At 34.4% G+C, this 17647-nt stretch overlaps 2 protein-coding genes across 3 annotated transcripts in view; one reads left to right on the top strand and one right to left on the bottom strand.

Moving 5' to 3' along the window:
• Window positions 1–7374: 7374 nt before the first annotated feature.
• LOC108722575 (uncharacterized) lies at window positions 7375–12559 on the bottom strand. Its single transcript, XM_018447753.1, has 4 exons — window positions 12449–12559; window positions 12291–12358; window positions 7565–7702; window positions 7375–7502 (listed from the first exon to the last, which is right to left on the bottom strand). The coding sequence occupies exons 1-4, from the start codon at window positions 12481–12483 to the stop codon at window positions 7375–7377; spliced, it is 369 nt and encodes a 122-aa protein (XP_018303255.1). The 5' UTR covers window positions 12484–12559.
• A 117-nt stretch (window positions 12560–12676) lies between these two features.
• wdp (Leucine rich repeat protein windpipe) overlaps window positions 12677–17647 on the top strand; it is a 23492-nt gene continuing 18521 nt past the window's right edge. For both annotated transcript variants that reach the window (XM_018447786.1, XM_018447785.1), the window contains exon 1: window positions 12677–13145. The gene's annotated coding sequence lies outside the window, so the exon portion shown is untranslated. The remainder of the gene's footprint in view (window positions 13146–17647) is intronic.

Raw genomic sequence — 17647 nt, 5'->3', positions numbered from 1 at the left:
TCCAGTCTCTCGCAATCTATTAAATGTCAACATAAACACTCTTCGGTTTGGCACTCTTCTGTTTGGAAATCGTCGTGCATATTCTCGCACCGCCTTTAAAGCATTACCGTTGCAGAAACCGTATACAAAAACCATATCAGCATATTCACTATTAGAATACGTACGCGGCATATTGCAAAAGACAAAATTCATCTACTGTTAAAGGCTTTCAAAGAGCGACTGACAAATTCATAACAGAAAGTGGAAAATGTAATCAAATATGTCGGTGCTAGATATGGCAAGAAATGTAAACATTTTTTTTCGATTTCTCTGAAACGGAGCAAAAACGAGCATATGTCTATAGGACTTTTTTTCTTAGTTTTTTACTCCTCTACACGCTCCCGAAGTTTTGCGATTTAATTTGGAAACACCCTGTATAGTGATCGTATAATGCAACGTTAAACTGAAAAATATAAAGAAAAAAACATAATAGAGATTGCAAACAAATATACAAATAAAAACTACATTTGCATTGTCATCTTTTTCTTATCGCACTTCCCTTAGGATACAGATTTGCACATCTCTCAATAACAAATTTTTGCAAAAGAATAATGAAATTGTATATAACTTTATCTTACAACGTATGATACATCTACTAATATACACAAACTTAGCCACTTAATTTTTCTATTTTATTAATAATCAGTTTATCACTACTATATATTTTTACATCATTATCTTTTTTTGTTGCTGTAATATATTTTAATTAAAGGAATCTGCAATGAGATTAATTTCTCGTTCCAATATTCTTATAATTCTAGACAATTGAAAAGTATTGTGATGATAAAATTTAAACGCCAAAATCTTTGTCGCATAAATATGAGCAAATAAAAGTTAACAAAAACCACAATAAACTTTTAATTATTATAAGTCACAGTTGCTAATATTAGAAAAAAATGAAGAAGGACGATAAATGAATGCAATGATCATTAATTTTGCTAGAAATATTTGCTTTTCAAGCAGTAATCTTCACGTTGCATATTGTTAGACAGCGTTGCGAGAGAAACGGAATCCGTGGCGTCTGCGACGTGACAAGCAGCAATGTCATTGTCAGCTGACGATTTACTGCGGCCGTCGAAACTCGCCATGTCCGGGAAGTCGGCTCATTAACGCGTAACATTCTCGTGCAAACGTCGTCTGTATAGCGTGGGCGTATCGTAATACCTTCGCGCGGTACCGGCACTTTATCGGTTCATTTGCAGCGGCGCGGGAGGTTCGTTTGACGGTATATGTGGAAGAATAAGAAGAAGCAGTTGCAATTGCATCGCGCCGGAAGGCGAGAGCAGATTCGTGAAGAATCATGGGAACTTGTCAGGCAATTTGTCTCTATTGTTATGCAACGTACGACGTTAGATCGGCATTATTGTTGCTATGTTTGCACTCGTGGAATTTATTTTAATTTGCTTTCATCACTTAATGAAATATTAATAACATATTAAGCAAATTATTAATTTGTTGAAGACGATGAAGATAATGCTGAAGATATGACTAAATCTTACTATTGCTATTGAGATATTTATTTTATAATATTGGCTTCGTTATTTACTGTAAATGTCGAAATATTCTTTATCTCACTTAGCCTATATTCTGGAATTTATATTGCACATGAAAATTTATAATATACGTAACATATATTATAATATTTTTGCATGCAATATTTCTCGAATATAAAGCTTCACATTCAAGCATACGTGAAAAAGGATGCATACATACGTCGCTATTTTAGAAACTCTATGTCGGATAAATCGCGGACGAGGTCGAATCAACGTTGTAATTACGAGATATGAAGCTAAGTGCTATTAAGAAAAAAGTATGGTAATCTTAATATTTGTTGGTGTACTCAGCTTTTTGCGAGCCGATTAGATTTTATTATGAGTTATATAAACGTATAATGAACGTTGTTAGCTATACAATCCGCGGATTGATATCATTTATTTTCTCATATAAATCATATACTGCAATTTGCAGATTTTTTATTACAATTTTTTACGTTTCTAGAATCTAAAAAATAATGTAGTTAAATATGTATTCTAAGCAAAGTCGAAATTTATTTTTATCTTTGAATATTTTATCTCTGTATATTTTAGTCTCTGAAAAAATCTTTATACATTTCCGATTTTAAAGCTGTAAGACAGTAAATAAAAACTGTAAAATATAATTAATTCTATAACTAAAAATTCATGCCTTTTTCTTTTTAAATTTAAACGTTAGGTAATTTTATGATTTACATTTTGCTTTAAAATTGTACTTCAACTTTATCATGAAAAGCTATAAAAAATTGTCACAGTTGTGACTCTTTCAATAGATAGTCGCTAATTTGTTAGAAGAAATTATTATCGTGTCGCATTATAGGTCAGGTTGTCACGCGTAGCAGCAATGATGCGTGACAACCGTAATAGCGAATTAATCGCAGATGTGTGATGATTAATCCCGCACACAAAACGTTCGCAAATCAGAGGGCTTGCTTCCAAGGTCTTCAGAGAACGCGGCTAGATTACGTTCGCTAGCAAAAAGTCGGGGATGTAATTTGCGATCTCCTCGTCACTGGACTGTCACGTGCGAGAGCACATCGAGCTCGATCGCCTGACGACCGTTCGTTCGTGAGAAGGCGAAAACTGAGAGCATCCAGGATATCGAGAGATGCCGATTCTACTTTGAACCGTGACGCGCTACTTTCTCGTTAGCAGGTGATCGGAAATCCCTGAGGTGCGAATGACTCACGTCACGAAACGTTGGTCAGGTGAGGCATTACTTAATGCGGTCATGTGAGATCGTGATGCTGCTGTGCCGAATGAGCGATCCTCTTAGCGCTTGAAAAAGTACAACACTCGCTGACCTGAGATTAACCGACGTTATTATGCAGATTTGCATTTTATTATGAAATGATTAATGACAACTTCTCCTACGATTACTCTAAAGAAGCGATTAAATTGGGACATTTTGTAACGTAACTGTTTCGCGTTCGCTTTAAGCGGCCCCTAGACGTTTAATAGAGGAGAAGGTGGGTGAATTATGACACCCCAGTTACATTTTACACAATAACTTTGTTAATAATCAATATTTAAGTTCAAAACTTGACAATTACATTCGTTAAAATGTTGTTAAATCGATTCTGGATTCAAAGTTACGAAATATTTATTACTTAGGATACTATTAATAAAAATGTGGCGACATTGCATAATGACTCGAAGAAAACAATGGATGTTAATGTGGCCTTTCATCAAAATTGCCTTAAAATATTAATTTTGTTTAGAAAACAGTATTTGGTTACAAAATTAACAAAAAAGTCAAACATTTTAAAATATATGCAAATGAATGTATATACATTCACATGACTTCTGCATATAGGCTGCTCAGTACTAAAAATAGTACATGTAATATAAACTGTAGGTTAACCGTAGAGCTATAGAATCGATTATCAAATAATTATTTTAATATGAAAATTTCAAAAAAGAGGTCGTGAGTAATCAATATCCATAGATGGCCACATTAGCAAAATGTTATGATATTGTTTAAATTTGCATAACTAAAAATATATACAGTCAAATAAAATGTTAAATAGCAAATAACACTCAAAAATACATATATTCATGTGATAGTACGCTCAAGCTTAAGAAAAATGAGGGGAAGTAGGTGTAATTAAATGCTAAAATCCACCTCAGAAACGTTTCGAAATACTTGAAAGTAAAAATGCATTATAATAAGTGCTGGCTATTGAGTATTGGTAATATTAGCGTCATGGTGTAACGGTGAGCTACCGAACTAATAATTCCATAAGTAATCATTAGGATTCGCTATATAATAGCGGAAATATTGTGTGTCTTTCAACAAGCGACACAAATGACACGGTGTGACACAATGGATCATTACATCCTTGTTGTTTACTAATGTTAAACAAAGATGACATGATCATTGTGCCCCACTGTGTTGCTTGTTGAAAGACACCCACTAAGGGAGGCCAAAATATGTACACTGGCCATATAATATCACCTTCTCCTCTACACGGAAAAAAAAGATTGACTGCTGCAGCAAATTAGATGGTTAAATATGGCATAGTATTTTTAATTGGCTGCAGCAGCTAATTTTTGATTGCGTTAGCCTATCCGCAATGTCAGTATAGGATTTCGATAGGCTAACGCAATCAAAAATTGGCTGCTGCAACCAATTAAAAATGCTATGCCATATTTTACCATCTAATTTGCTGCAGCAGCCAATCTTTTTTTTCAGTGTATTATTATATAATTATTTCTTATAATATTATTAGTGTCCCTCTTTTAAACAATTTAAAACAAACAATCTGGAGGCTCAATATCAAATATTTAATGAATTCAGTTGTAGTTATGTGTTATAGGTATACTGTTTTATTTTATTCTTTAATTTTTTATTATTCTGATAAGCGTTGTAACAGCAGTGTTGCTGGTGTCTAACCATTTGTGTATTTACTCATATTTGCATACTTGGATATAATTTTTTAAAGTGTGTGTGTACACTGAAAAAAAAGATTGGCTGTTTCAGCAAATTAGATGGTAAAATATGGCATAGCATTTTTAATTGGTTACATCAGTCAATTTTTGGTTGCGTTAATCTATCCGCAATATCAGTATAGGATTTCGATAGGCTAACACAACCAAAAATTGACTGATGTAACCAATTAAAAATGCTATGCCATATTTTACCATCTAATTTGCTGCAGCAGCCAATCTTTTTTCAGTGTATGTGTGTTTAAATATACACTAAATTAAATTAAATTAAATTATCTAGGGGCCGTTTTGCCGCCGAAGAACCCATCGTAGGAAGCTTACTTCTTCGTGGGTTTATCGCACGATCTTTTTGCTACGTAATCACACGCATTTATTTAACGCGCGTTAACTAGAGTAACGCACGTCATACGCACGTTAAGTATAAATGCGTTACGCAGCCCAGCGTAACGGTGATACGCGCGTGCTCCGTAATTGACGGGTATCCTCGCGAGAGAAATGACACGCTACGCAAACATCAATCCGCGTTGGTAGCGTCACCGGGTATAACAACAGCGAGAACAACGCGACACGGGTACGAGTGCCGGTGTCTGTCGCGTTGCGTTACGTGGGAGATGGATAACGGAACTAATACCACGGACATATACTTGCACCGGTATATCCGCCTCGTGTAAATATCATTGTCGCATACGCTGCTGTTGCGACAGATTCGTAAAGCGCAAACTGCTATGCTAATAATTAATGCATAACACATTTTCTTTTGCCTCAAAATCAGCGCCGAGCGTGGAGTATTTATCGAAACGATTAACTACTCGTTGATGCGAAATGTTCATCGATATAGACCTGAGTAAACGCTATCGTTTAATTCGATTGACTATCATTTGGTTATCTAATATATTATTACATGCCTCCGTTTTTTTGTGCTACTGACATTATTAATATTGATCAGCGATTGCAAACAAATATAGTTATTAGCCAATTGAAGGTCACTGTCGTTAAAAAACAAATGATTGTCTCGATATTGCCGTCAGAAATTGCTCGCGAGTTCAGGCAAGATAAAGTAATCATTTGGATTTAGCGCAGCTAATAAAATAATCCGAATTGCAGAGAAAGAATATAAAAAGAATATAAAAAAAATATAAAAAATATTATTACAGTATTAGTCTTTCTTTCTCAGAGAAATTATTTTTAAATGAACATTTCAGATAATTATACTCTGCAATAGTAACTTTCAAATGTTGCTTAACTTTGTCCTTCAGTTTGCACTGCATTAATAAAATAATTAGCAACAATATATATCATATAGTAAGTAGCAATATTTTAGTGCACAAATGCTGAAATTTTATTGTTTATTTTTCTTTTTATTGTTTCTTCCTTCAACATTCTACACAATCGAATACATTTATATTAATTATCCAGAGATTACGTCAGATTAATTCAAACTGATAGAATCAAGAATCGTGTTTTTGTTTTGAAAATAATCTGAAGAAAATATCACTGTGATTGCGTGATTGTTTGTTACTCGTACGATTCATACTTCCGATGAACAATGTAACTTTTGTTTATGCATAATATGCATTTACACGTATGCATTTTATTACCTTTTTGCATATACATTCTTGAACCAACATTAACTTGTTTGCGCTTTCAATTGACAAGATAAAATGTAAGAGTCAACAAAATGCAAATTTTTTTTATACCGTTAACAATCCGACACTTTCAATGACCAGTCTTTAAGGCAAAAAAATTTATTTATGTTCAGGGACGATGTATTTTACGCCGATTGTCCATACAGTGTCGTCACACTCTTTTGTTTGTTTTTCTGTTGAACAGAGCTGCAGCTTGTTCGGCGTAATGTATTCAATATTATATGCATACATGTATTTTTCTATCAGATAGCATTTTTTAAGAATTCGAAATAATTTCCGGATATCATTAGCATTCTTTTAGGTTTTTTCGTATTGATAACATCGCAACAACCGCTACATTACAGCGAATATCGTTATCGCGTTTCGCATGTGCATTTCAAATTAAACACAGCAAACCTGTGTTGTAGTGAAAGCGCTGAAAATGGTCACTATCTTTATATTTATCAAAGACTGTAGTATTGATGATAAATCTGCCAAGCCAGTTTTGCAATACAACAAATTTAATATTTAATTTTAACTATCTCTTCTGTTTCACAAATACCGCATTAAATATAGACATTTAAAAATTAGAAATATGAAGAGCAATGTAAATTCAAGTCATTGTAACGTATTCAACTTCTTTATATTTTTATTCTCGTTAGTTCCAAGAGCGAGAAAAGATTCTATTTCTCTTTTAAATATAACGCGACATGTCAAATGATATTACAATTATCTAAATTATTATCTGTTCAGAGCAAATTGATGTGATTCTTTTAAAATAAAATTATGCAATGTAGAACAATAAATTATACAGAAAAGATATTCTACGAAATGTATTATGCAAAAACATGCGCGAGACGTCATTTACATATTATTTTATGTACATATTTACTACCTAATAGAAGGAAGTGAGCAAATATACAGGCCCAATCGGGTTTCGTCCGCACTGACGATACCTTCAAGGCCGACCGGAAATTTGGAAGATGCGGTCCGTTCTCGAGAATTAGCACTGACCTAGGGAAGGCCTCGAGGTCGCCGATGGCACACATTCCGAGTGCGTCTATATTAAGTTAACTGCTTCATAGCTGTCGATTGGACCGCCGGTCGGCGGTCTACCAATATATAGGTGGACGCATATACAGAGCTGGGCATAGGCAATGCCAATTGCACGCATCCGCAAATTTGCCACCAACTGGCACGCTTATGTTATAGAGTTACTGTGACTCTATTTAAGTGGCTCCTGTCTTTCTCTCCAAGGATGAAGGTGTCTCCACACCGGCGACTTTCTGAGCCAGACTTGATGTGAAATCACGTAACTGGCGTAACATGTCTGTCTGCAGGAGTCTGATAATAATAACTGGAAGAGAGACAAGAGAGATTAGTTTAAGCGATATTATCAAAGAATAATTTCATTCTCACTTAGCCACGCGTTTCGATTTGTAAATGGAGATGTTGTTGGAAAAGAAACTCTGAGCTGGATGGAGATTTGCGGAAGACAGTCGTGGCTATTTACTAACGTGAGTTGACCATTAGTCGTGCTACTCATGCTGCTATTGACTGCAACAAGAAAAAAGAAGATACAGTCGCACGAATAGGCGACTAACGTACTTGCGTAGCTCGTTATCGTGCGCGCGAAGTTGTTAGCACGAGCGATTGTACGCGGCAACCCTTGGTGATCCGTGACTAATGGGAATACTGCGATTATAAATCCCATCTATACGTAAAAGACTGCATACGACAGATTGAGTTGCAACACGAGTTACCTCATTACATTCCTCGAAACCGAGGCCCTCTTCTCATTCCTACTTTATTCCTGTTTCTTATTGCGAATACTGATGCTAACCCATCATCAAACAGTCAAACAATTTTTTAATCATCAAGCACAATTTCGAAAGTCGGTTTGAAACTTACTTTCTGTCTTAATGCTTTTCCATTCGATATTTTGAACAATTAACTATTTTCGGTTAATCTTAACAAAAACCTTTTTAAATATTTAAATAACACATTTTTAATTTAAACTTTAAGCAGCTACAATTTTATAATAAAACCATTGCTGTTGTAAATTAAATTGGTTTTTAATTAACACATAATTCTTCTAAGAAAATGCTGCGTAAGTTTTATTGTATTTATAAATTTGACGTATGACAGAACATATTGATGACGATATAATAACATGTGACAGTTTGGCCTTAACCATTGACATTCCATAATATCCTATCTCGAAAAGAGCCACTGGCTAGCCATAATTGAGCGATACTCTTGACAGCTCTATTGAAGTAACGAGCCTCTTAAATACATCCTTGAGGACGCACTTCTACCCGTGAGATTAGACCAGCGTTAACACTAAGTATGACAGACAAATAATATGTTTAGACAGTCAACGACTGCCTGTATACAATGCTGAATAAAGTATTAAATACATTTTCCAAACAGTATAGGAATAGTTAGACAAACGCATCTTAGGTTCCTTCATGTTGGCGTTGAGATTCTGTTTCATATTTCACATATCGCTCATTTTCCTTTACTTAAAAAAAAATATATATATAGAATCGTGTGAAATAAACGGCAACATTTTCTTAATGACTTGGACGATCTTCAATCTGTATTACGATCCTAATTGCTAATCCGTAATGGCCACGTTTATGTTGGCGGCAATGATCGCGTCAAATCATTTTAGTTTGACTTTATTCGTTGTTCGATTTTTTTCATTTTGTCTATCCATGCTGCACCTCTTGAGAATCTTTTTCTAGGTCAAAAAATATACGGCTATGACTGACTCATTGTGGTACGTGTGACCGATGAGGGGACCCCACGCATTCACCTGTATTGCCCGAGAGATTTCAATCGAGGTCATTTTAAGGCGGCGCTTAGTGAAGTTTTTGTGTTCTATGATTTGTGTTATCTATTCGTTGTAAACGCACTGATAATATTGTACATCAAAGATAGAAAAAAATTTCTGAGAATCGCCTGTAGTCATTCATTGTGTAGCGTATTGGAAAAAAATGTGTCATTTTTCTTCAGCAAATAGATAATTGTTATATAACGATGCATGATGCGTTAAATATTCAGAAGTAACTGGCACACAAAAAACTAAATAATAAGAAAATTAACATTTTAGATTTGCTATACTTATGTTATTGCCATATCTGTACGTCTTTACTGTTTAGTCGATTCGCTTACTGCTTACATTTTATTGCTTTACGTTCTTTTATATGCTATAGTCTATATTATCTTTAATTGCACTAAGAAAATTGAATAAAGGGCATTTCAACATAATAATAATTATTTCTGTATCAACTTTCTTATGCTTCTCCTGCTTTTATGCTCAATTTTTCTATTATTTTTATATATTTTTACATTTCTCTCTCTCTCTCTCGAATTACGTCAGTTACATAATTAGTAAAGAATTAAAATAATTTTGTTTATGGACTCGCTTACGAGTTTCTCAAGCACGGAAACCGAAGTCTTCACATTAGCCGTTTCGTTACCGTTTTGTATCGCGTACTCATTAGCATACGTATTAACATTTTTCATTGTCAAAATGCAACGCCTATTTCCTGCTGTTTATACAACGTGAATCAGTCTTTATCTTCTTCGAGGACGCTTCTCGATAGCTTAACCGTCGGAGTCATCGGACCATTGTAATAAGTCGTGACCTTACTGCAGAGTGAAAGATCCGGAATATCATGAAAGTCCCTGATTGCAGGATAATAGATCTTTCGTACCGCATCAGTGCATTTACGAGACAAAATCACATAATGCTCCTGGAGATTATCTAAATGCTTTTCTAAAACGTTAACTCTACAGATAATTCAAAACCCGATTCATTTCTGGAACTGTTATCGTAAAATCTTGAAGCAAGCCGGCTTCCTAGTAGCAAGCGTCTTCTTAAATTAAAGGAAAAGATATCGAACACACAATTTTCCATTTAAGAGGAATTTAACCTTTGATAAAATACATCAATTCTAGCAGTACTTATAGCAATTTTAAGAATCAATTTTATGATACCACGCGAAATATAATTAATATTTATCAAAGGTGTAAGTAATTGATACAATATGAGCCAAATGATAATATCATTGATTGATAATTCAGATTTAGTGGCTTCTTTTAATCAAAAGTTCTAAAACTATTTATATGTTTTTTTATTAATTGATTAACATAAAAAGTTTGAAACTTTTTAAAAATATTTCACACATATATTAAATTTAAACGTATAGGGTATCCGGTAAATTTTGACAAAACGCTCATGTGTATATGGAGCGATTATACTAAACTGTGTAAGTTGAAAAGTCTTCTATCACTTCGCAATTTTCGCAATTTTTTTAGTTACCCAATGAGCAGAATGTCTAAAATTAACGCATAAAATAATTTTGAGATTTAAAAGTTCTCTAAAAAAAACATCTTTAAGATATTTCGCAAAAAGCTCTGAAAGAAATCTTAAAATTGTCTTATGCGTCGACTTTACCCCACTTATTCGACAATCTTTAGATAAATTAATATCTCGTTCACTATTGCGAAAATTGCAAAATGATAGAAGACTTTTCGACTTAGCTTAGTTCGTTCTATCTACATAAGAGCGCTTTGTTAAAACTTATCGGATACCCTGTATGTTTCACTATTAAATTCATTAATAAGTGATGACTCTTCCTGCAATCTTATAGTTTACTCTCTTCCGAGATTTTATTATTACTTCTGAATACGAGATAACAAGTAGTTGGCAATGAAAAAGCAATTAAGTTCTCATAACCTCGGTGTGTGAATTGATTGATTAAATTCAAGATAGTATAAAAGCACGCTTATTTCTTCAAGATTTTAGGTCACACACAAAAAATTCAGACTAAATTTATTGATATTTCATATATAATGTTTTAGTAATTAGTTTTTTATATAATATCGTAGGAATTCATGAATAAATGTTTAATAAATAGATACATATAAGTGTGAAATTTGCCCGATGGAAGTTCTATTATATATCAGAATAAATTTAGCTTGGAATATCAATGATATAATATCAAATTATAATTTAACACGACAGGTAAATATACATTGTGATTAAATGTTGATCACCGTAGTAATTTATTAATAATTAGATTCTGAAAAAATCGATCTAAAATTACATATTTTATGAATCGTTTTATCACAAACCGAGATTAATTAAATTCCTTTAAATGTATATGTTTTGCTTTTGCTTGTCTTCGGTACAAGATACTACGCGATATCCTGTTACAAAGTTACGCAGCGATTATATAACTGTACTTATCCTGTAACTCCAGAAATCTCAAAATAAATATTATATTAAATTAAAGATGTTTATTATAGATATATTGATATTAGATATTTTCTCCAAAATTTGCACTTCTCATATCGATGACAGTCGAGAAAAAATTTCTGTAATATATTAAAAGAGATTAATAGAAGACGTATTTTTAAATGAATGATGTTTTAAATCTTATCGACAAAAACTTTACTTGAATAAATTCCTCGTTTTATATTTCAATTACCTATATATTAATTAATGCTGATTTAAATGGTCTACCATTTCCTCTCAATGAAAAAATGTAAAAGACACAGAGGATAAATTAATATTAGTTAAAGTTCACGGAACTTCTCTCACCCATCTCACTGTCAGGTAAAATTACCCGGAAGAAAACTACTCTGTCTCTCCTCAGTTTGTAGTAACGGCTATCAGCTACAGTCAAGCATCTATTACGACTCTAGGTAACGCTATATAGATAACTGGTAAAAGTTCCTCTTAGATATTAAATATTTTTAGTAGAATGATTTCTCAAATTTAAAATTAATTAAATAAATTTAATTTCATTATATATAATCGTTAAAAAATATTTGTTAAAGCAAATATTTGCAATAGAATGGTCGCAAGTTTAATCTCGACGGAATAGATTCAATTGAATTGTTATATGTAAATATTCGTTTAAGCAGATAGCAGATATTTACAATGGAATAATCTCAATTTTATATATAAAATTAATGGAATAAATTTAATTAAATTAAATCTCGAACAAATATTTTTAATAGAATAATCTCAGAATCTTTAATAGAATAAATTTAATTCAATTAATCTCAAATATTCCGTTACTTGTAACACACAACATATATAAATACACACAGGTAAAATACATACGTCTGTCGTAACTGATAGATAAGAATTCAATGAACTTCTGTTGGACATCCGCAAAATGGTAGACGTCGCTGAAAATACCAGTCCTCATGAGTTCATTGAGTATACTCAAAACACCTGGCACTACTACACATTCGCACATGCAATACGCGTACACTCACACTTCCCTTGATTGAGTCGCGAGAGACACAACCATCGGGTGTCTTGGCGATTCCGTCACGCCGATTCCGCCGGTTCACCAAGAGGAGAGCGACCGGCGTGGTTCGACGCGGGACGAAGCGGAGCGGTGTAGCTGCTCCTACCACTCCGCTTGAGCGCTACCAGGCGTGCACCAGGAGCCACGATGGTGGGGTCGTTGTCGCGTAGCCGGCATCAGGAGAGAAGCGGAGTGTGAGTCGGTAGGCTTGGCCCTCGCGAGCGAGAGAGCGGAGTCGCGGCCTGTCAGAGTCCACAGTCCTAACTCGGCCTCAGGCTGCGATAGATCGTATCTTTCGCGCCACCGATCTCTTGTAAGTCATTCAATCCTCGCGATCAAGCGAATCGCGCGCGATAGCAGTCGCGGATAACGATCAAGCGTGCGCACGCGCGCGGCGCAACCCTTTTCTTCTCGTCGGTCGGATCAGCTACACTCCCCCTCCTCCCCTTTAATCGATCGCGAGTGATCGAACGACCTTCGATTAATATAGCGCGAAAAATCCTCCGTGAGTGACTTGACTATTCCTCGCCAGCCTCTCATCGTGGAAATCATCTCTTCTTGCTTTTCCACCGATCGTCATCAAAGCAAAGAAGCGAACGCGAGGGCGGGTTATCGCCATTGCGTTCGTAAAAGAACGGGATACCGGGATACTGTTACGAGAGGTAAGATCTTCCTTTTTTTCTTGAAAAGGAGAGAAAGTGAGAGAGAGAGAGAGAGAGAGAGAGAGAGAGAGAGAGAGAGAGAGAAAGCACGTGTAGGAGTCTGTAGGTGGGAGTATCGGTAGAGAATGCACAGATTGCAATTTTCTGTCCAGGATGAATTTATTTTCTTTTTTACAATTCTATGTGAATTGCACGTGTGTAGATGCGCGTGTATGCGTATGTGCGTGCATGAACCCCTTATGTACAAACGAGTGAATGAATTACTTTCGTGACGTAAGATCGTACGTGACATATGTCATGGGAATTTGGATGCCGTAGAAATCGGCATATGTGCCGTTATTGCGAACTTATCATTATCGCACACGCGCATTTTATGAGGCTCCTATTGAGCCTCAGGAAGCTATGGTTCGGGTTCGACAAAAGTGGAGCGTACTTCTCTTTCATTGAATTTTAAACTTACAACTTTGAAATATTTTAGTAAAATAATCTTCAGGAAATATATATAATCTTTAATAAAATAATCTTCAGGATACACAAATAACAGTAAATTCTTTCTCTGCTAATTCTTAAAACGAGGTTTAAGATAACGTCTTATTTTAAGGTTTATTTTAGTTTAAGTTGAATGTTCAAACATCGTGAAAAAAATACTTTTCTACTAATCTAAATTTTGCTAATATAAATTATCTGCAATAAATTAATAATTTATAAAAGTATAATAGAAGTAAATACTAAAATTTAATACAAGCTCTATGAAATTTGTATTGTATGGTATACTTAATGCAATATACCGGTTTTATAATTAAAATTATCTATATTAAATTGTGAATTATGACGTATATATACTTGGTTACTTGAATGCAATTTAAATATTAAATGATGCCCGAAGTAGCATTACATAAGCATTTTATTTGTGTCCGTTCAACTTATGAAATATCTTCGCGCTTCCGATGCAGTAACATAGAGCCTTATTTTACACGTTCTGCTTTCCGTGAACCTATATTTCCGGTCTTAGTGGTTGAAGCGTGTTTTTCTAAAATTAGAACGAAATGCTGAAAGTAAAATAACACAACCTCATGGTAGTCAGGGTCGTGCCACGAAAGGTGATTGTCTTTGTTCCGGGTCGTAATGATCTTCATAAAATTTCTGAAATACTGTAATCATCTTCCGAAACTTTCTGCGAAACTTACTTTCGGAACCCGATAGTAAAGCATTTTCGTTGCGAATAAATAACAAGATTAATTATTTTTAATAGATTTTTTGTGCGCTTTAATTGAAGTTCTCAAATAAAGTCAAGTCAATCAATATAATTTATCTTTCAAAGCAAATTCAATCGATGCCAGCTATCAAACTGGTTCGAAAGAAAACCTTTCGTCATTATTCTGATTGTTTCAATATATAATATTACATAAATATTATTTATTTCTTTGATAAATTTTAAATTTGATAATTGTTGCTTAATGATTTATTTTATTGTAAGTTATGTAATTTTATTCATAATTCTTCTTATAAAAGAGATGTGATTTCTACATAATATCAAAATTTTTTATAAAGTTAAGATTCGTTTTTTAAATCATATTACTTTACAAAATATTTTATACAGCACAGATCTTTAAGGGACATCCTTAAGGCATCCAAAGAACATCTCTATGTCCTCTGAACGTCCTAAGAACATTTCCAGGACGTCTCTTGGATAAAGTGTATTACGTGGGATAATAAGAAAATGAAAAAAATTTTTATTGCGGTATAAAGTTTTGATGTAGATATGAATATATATATATATATTTCATCGCGTTATAATGTACATTCATATTTGTATATCGATCGGAATATCTCGCGTGCATTAATCGTATTTACATTGAATGTGTAACATTGAATATGCATGTCTGATTCGATCGTCGCGCTTGTCACGATCTTGCATAGGGCATCAAGTATACTTTTCGCTGATTAATAAATAAATGACTTTGAAAGCCACAACTTCTCAATGTAATACGTTCTAGAACTCCCTGCCCTCATTTTTTTCTGTTTTTTTACATACGATTGTATAGTACGTAGCACGTGACTTAAATGATTATTCTACAAGCCACGAATCGGTATTTGTGTCTTCTTCTGAATCGTTTGACTCAATACATTAGCGAATAATTGCCCAATTAGTTTTTCAAGGTAGATAAATATTTAAATTTTAGATATTTAGATTCAAAACACATTTTTAAAAGTAGTTTCTGAATTTAAAGAAGGAAAAGTGTTTATTTTACGTAAACAAAAATTTGAAAGTCAATGATTCCCTAACTTAAAAGTACAAAAGAAAAATTAAAAGGACTCGAGGGAATAGGCGCTGTTCAAGATGCACTAGTCGTTCAAAATTTCTTAATATACAAATCAATTTATTAAAAGACCGATGAATAAACAATAATTACACTGAAAAAAAAATTTGCAGATTTAAAATAAATATTTACTCCAATAGTACGAAATATTTATTTATAGTAAATAAATATTTATTCGAAATAAAATAGTTATGTTTAAATCGAATAAATATGTGTTTACATTTAGTAAATATTTCGTTAGTACTATATATATATTGGAATAAATATTTATTTAAAATCTGCAAATTTTTTTTCTGTGTAATCAATACAAATTCGAAATCGTACGTTCCGGTTAGTCTTCTAATCTTCTTCAGCGATAACATATAATTACATACTTAGGGTCGTCTACGTAAACACTTTTCCTTCTTCTAGGATTAAAATAGCGCATTCCTGAAAGTTGAGTTAAACCTAGCTTAAAGTTAAATGAGATAACGGTAAAACCGGTCATAAATCTTCGCAGCAGTTGCACCGAAATGTTTCACGTCGTGTCGCGGGGAAAGTCACATGAAAATTCTCAGACATTAATCGGGCGAATCTCCTCTTTCAAGTGACTTTCCGTGGAAATCTCTGGACAGCTTCTCTACGTCCTCATGCGTGCACGCATCGCGCATGCATGCATGCACTCGCGTCCGAGGATCAGAGATCGAGTGCGCTCGCTCGCCTAGAATTATGTACACAAGAATACATATACCTGCGTAGCCTAAGATATCTTCTGGCTGTCTATGACGATGGCTATTACGTAATGGCGTTAATCAGAGATAGCAGCTGATCCTGAGTCCGGGCGGTACAAAAATCCCACCGTCGAAGTCGGCTTATCGATGCTCGAGAAAATTAAAAGCCTGAAACTAAATCTCTGGCGACCTTGAGGACGTAATACTCACGTGTGTCCGGCGACGCAGAGGCAAGTTGTGCGTTCGATACGTCGCGAGATTGACGATCGGCTGGCGTTGAACAATTCAATTGATCGAGATCTTGACATGGACGTGACTTTGAATGCGAACTTCGATGGTACGGGATGAAACGGGATACGAAGAACTCGAACGTCACAGCAATTTCACTTTTTATTGGGTAAATTATGAAAATAAGCCTCTCGAGCTTTACTTTCGAAAACTCATAGTTTTGCTTTCTTGAGCGCGTTCGCACATTATTTATTCTCTCTTGTATATAGTCTTGTTTTTCTCCGCTAATCCGAGATCTCTATGACGCTTGCTAGGTGTCGCGAATTTGCCGGCATTGAAAACGTAGGCAATCATGACATATTAAATTTTCCCCTCGAGTTGTTCGCGATCGCGGACCGCACATGCATGCAAATGACAAATAGAAAACACACCGTCCGTATCCGCCTGCGACGTTCGCGATATTATCCCGGAAAATTCTTTATGATTTATCAACAAGTCGCCCGGCGACGTAATGAACATAAAGCTGGACGCTCGGAATTAATTTGCCTTTGCATGTTCCGGTTTTCGAGATGATGGGTACGTCGCCCAGATGTACAACACTATTCTGAGCACGCAACGGGCCGCTCGTTATCCAGCTAACTCAAGCGACGATCAGCCCCGAGGAGAGTAAACGACTAAGTCAATTCCGTGATTAATATCCGCAAATAAAGGTAATCGTTGGCAAATATTTTCCAGTTATATTCATCCGCGAAAGCGTTTAAGAGCTCGATAAAAAGTACACATTCGAATGATACGCATATTTCTCTTACCTAGCTTCTCTTAGAAAATAATATATTACAGATGAACAACAAAAACGTAGATAGTTTCAAACGGAATTTCTGAGAATAAGAACTTTCATATTTGCTTCGCGGAACTTCTGGAATCTAGCAGGACCCGAAGTATCTCTTTTACGACAGTCCGATGGGACTCAATTTCAAAAGTTTTCTTCTCCAGCCGCTGCATCTAACAATTAATGAGATGCACTGTTAAATTCATAATGTCAAATTATACCCAATTTGAGTCATTTTTTATCATTTCTATAAGTCGCTCATATATACCCAATATGTCGTTAATTTAATTAAAATAGATTAAAGGATTTAATTAAGGGAAATGTATTTAATTTGATTCTTTAGTTTATTGTTTATTAAAGAGGTTCTCCAGTCATTTGACATAATATAGAATCAAATTTTGAGAATAAATTTTT

Source organism: Mycetomoellerius zeteki, unplaced genomic scaffold (genome assembly GCF_001594055.1).
Source record: "Mycetomoellerius zeteki isolate Tzet28-1 unplaced genomic scaffold, Tzet1.0 scaffold211, whole genome shotgun sequence".
In the NCBI taxonomy this organism is placed as follows: domain Eukaryota; kingdom Metazoa; phylum Arthropoda; class Insecta; order Hymenoptera; family Formicidae; genus Mycetomoellerius; species Mycetomoellerius zeteki.
Note: the sequence above shows the minus strand (reverse complement) of the source record. Positions and strands in the feature narration are given on the sequence as shown.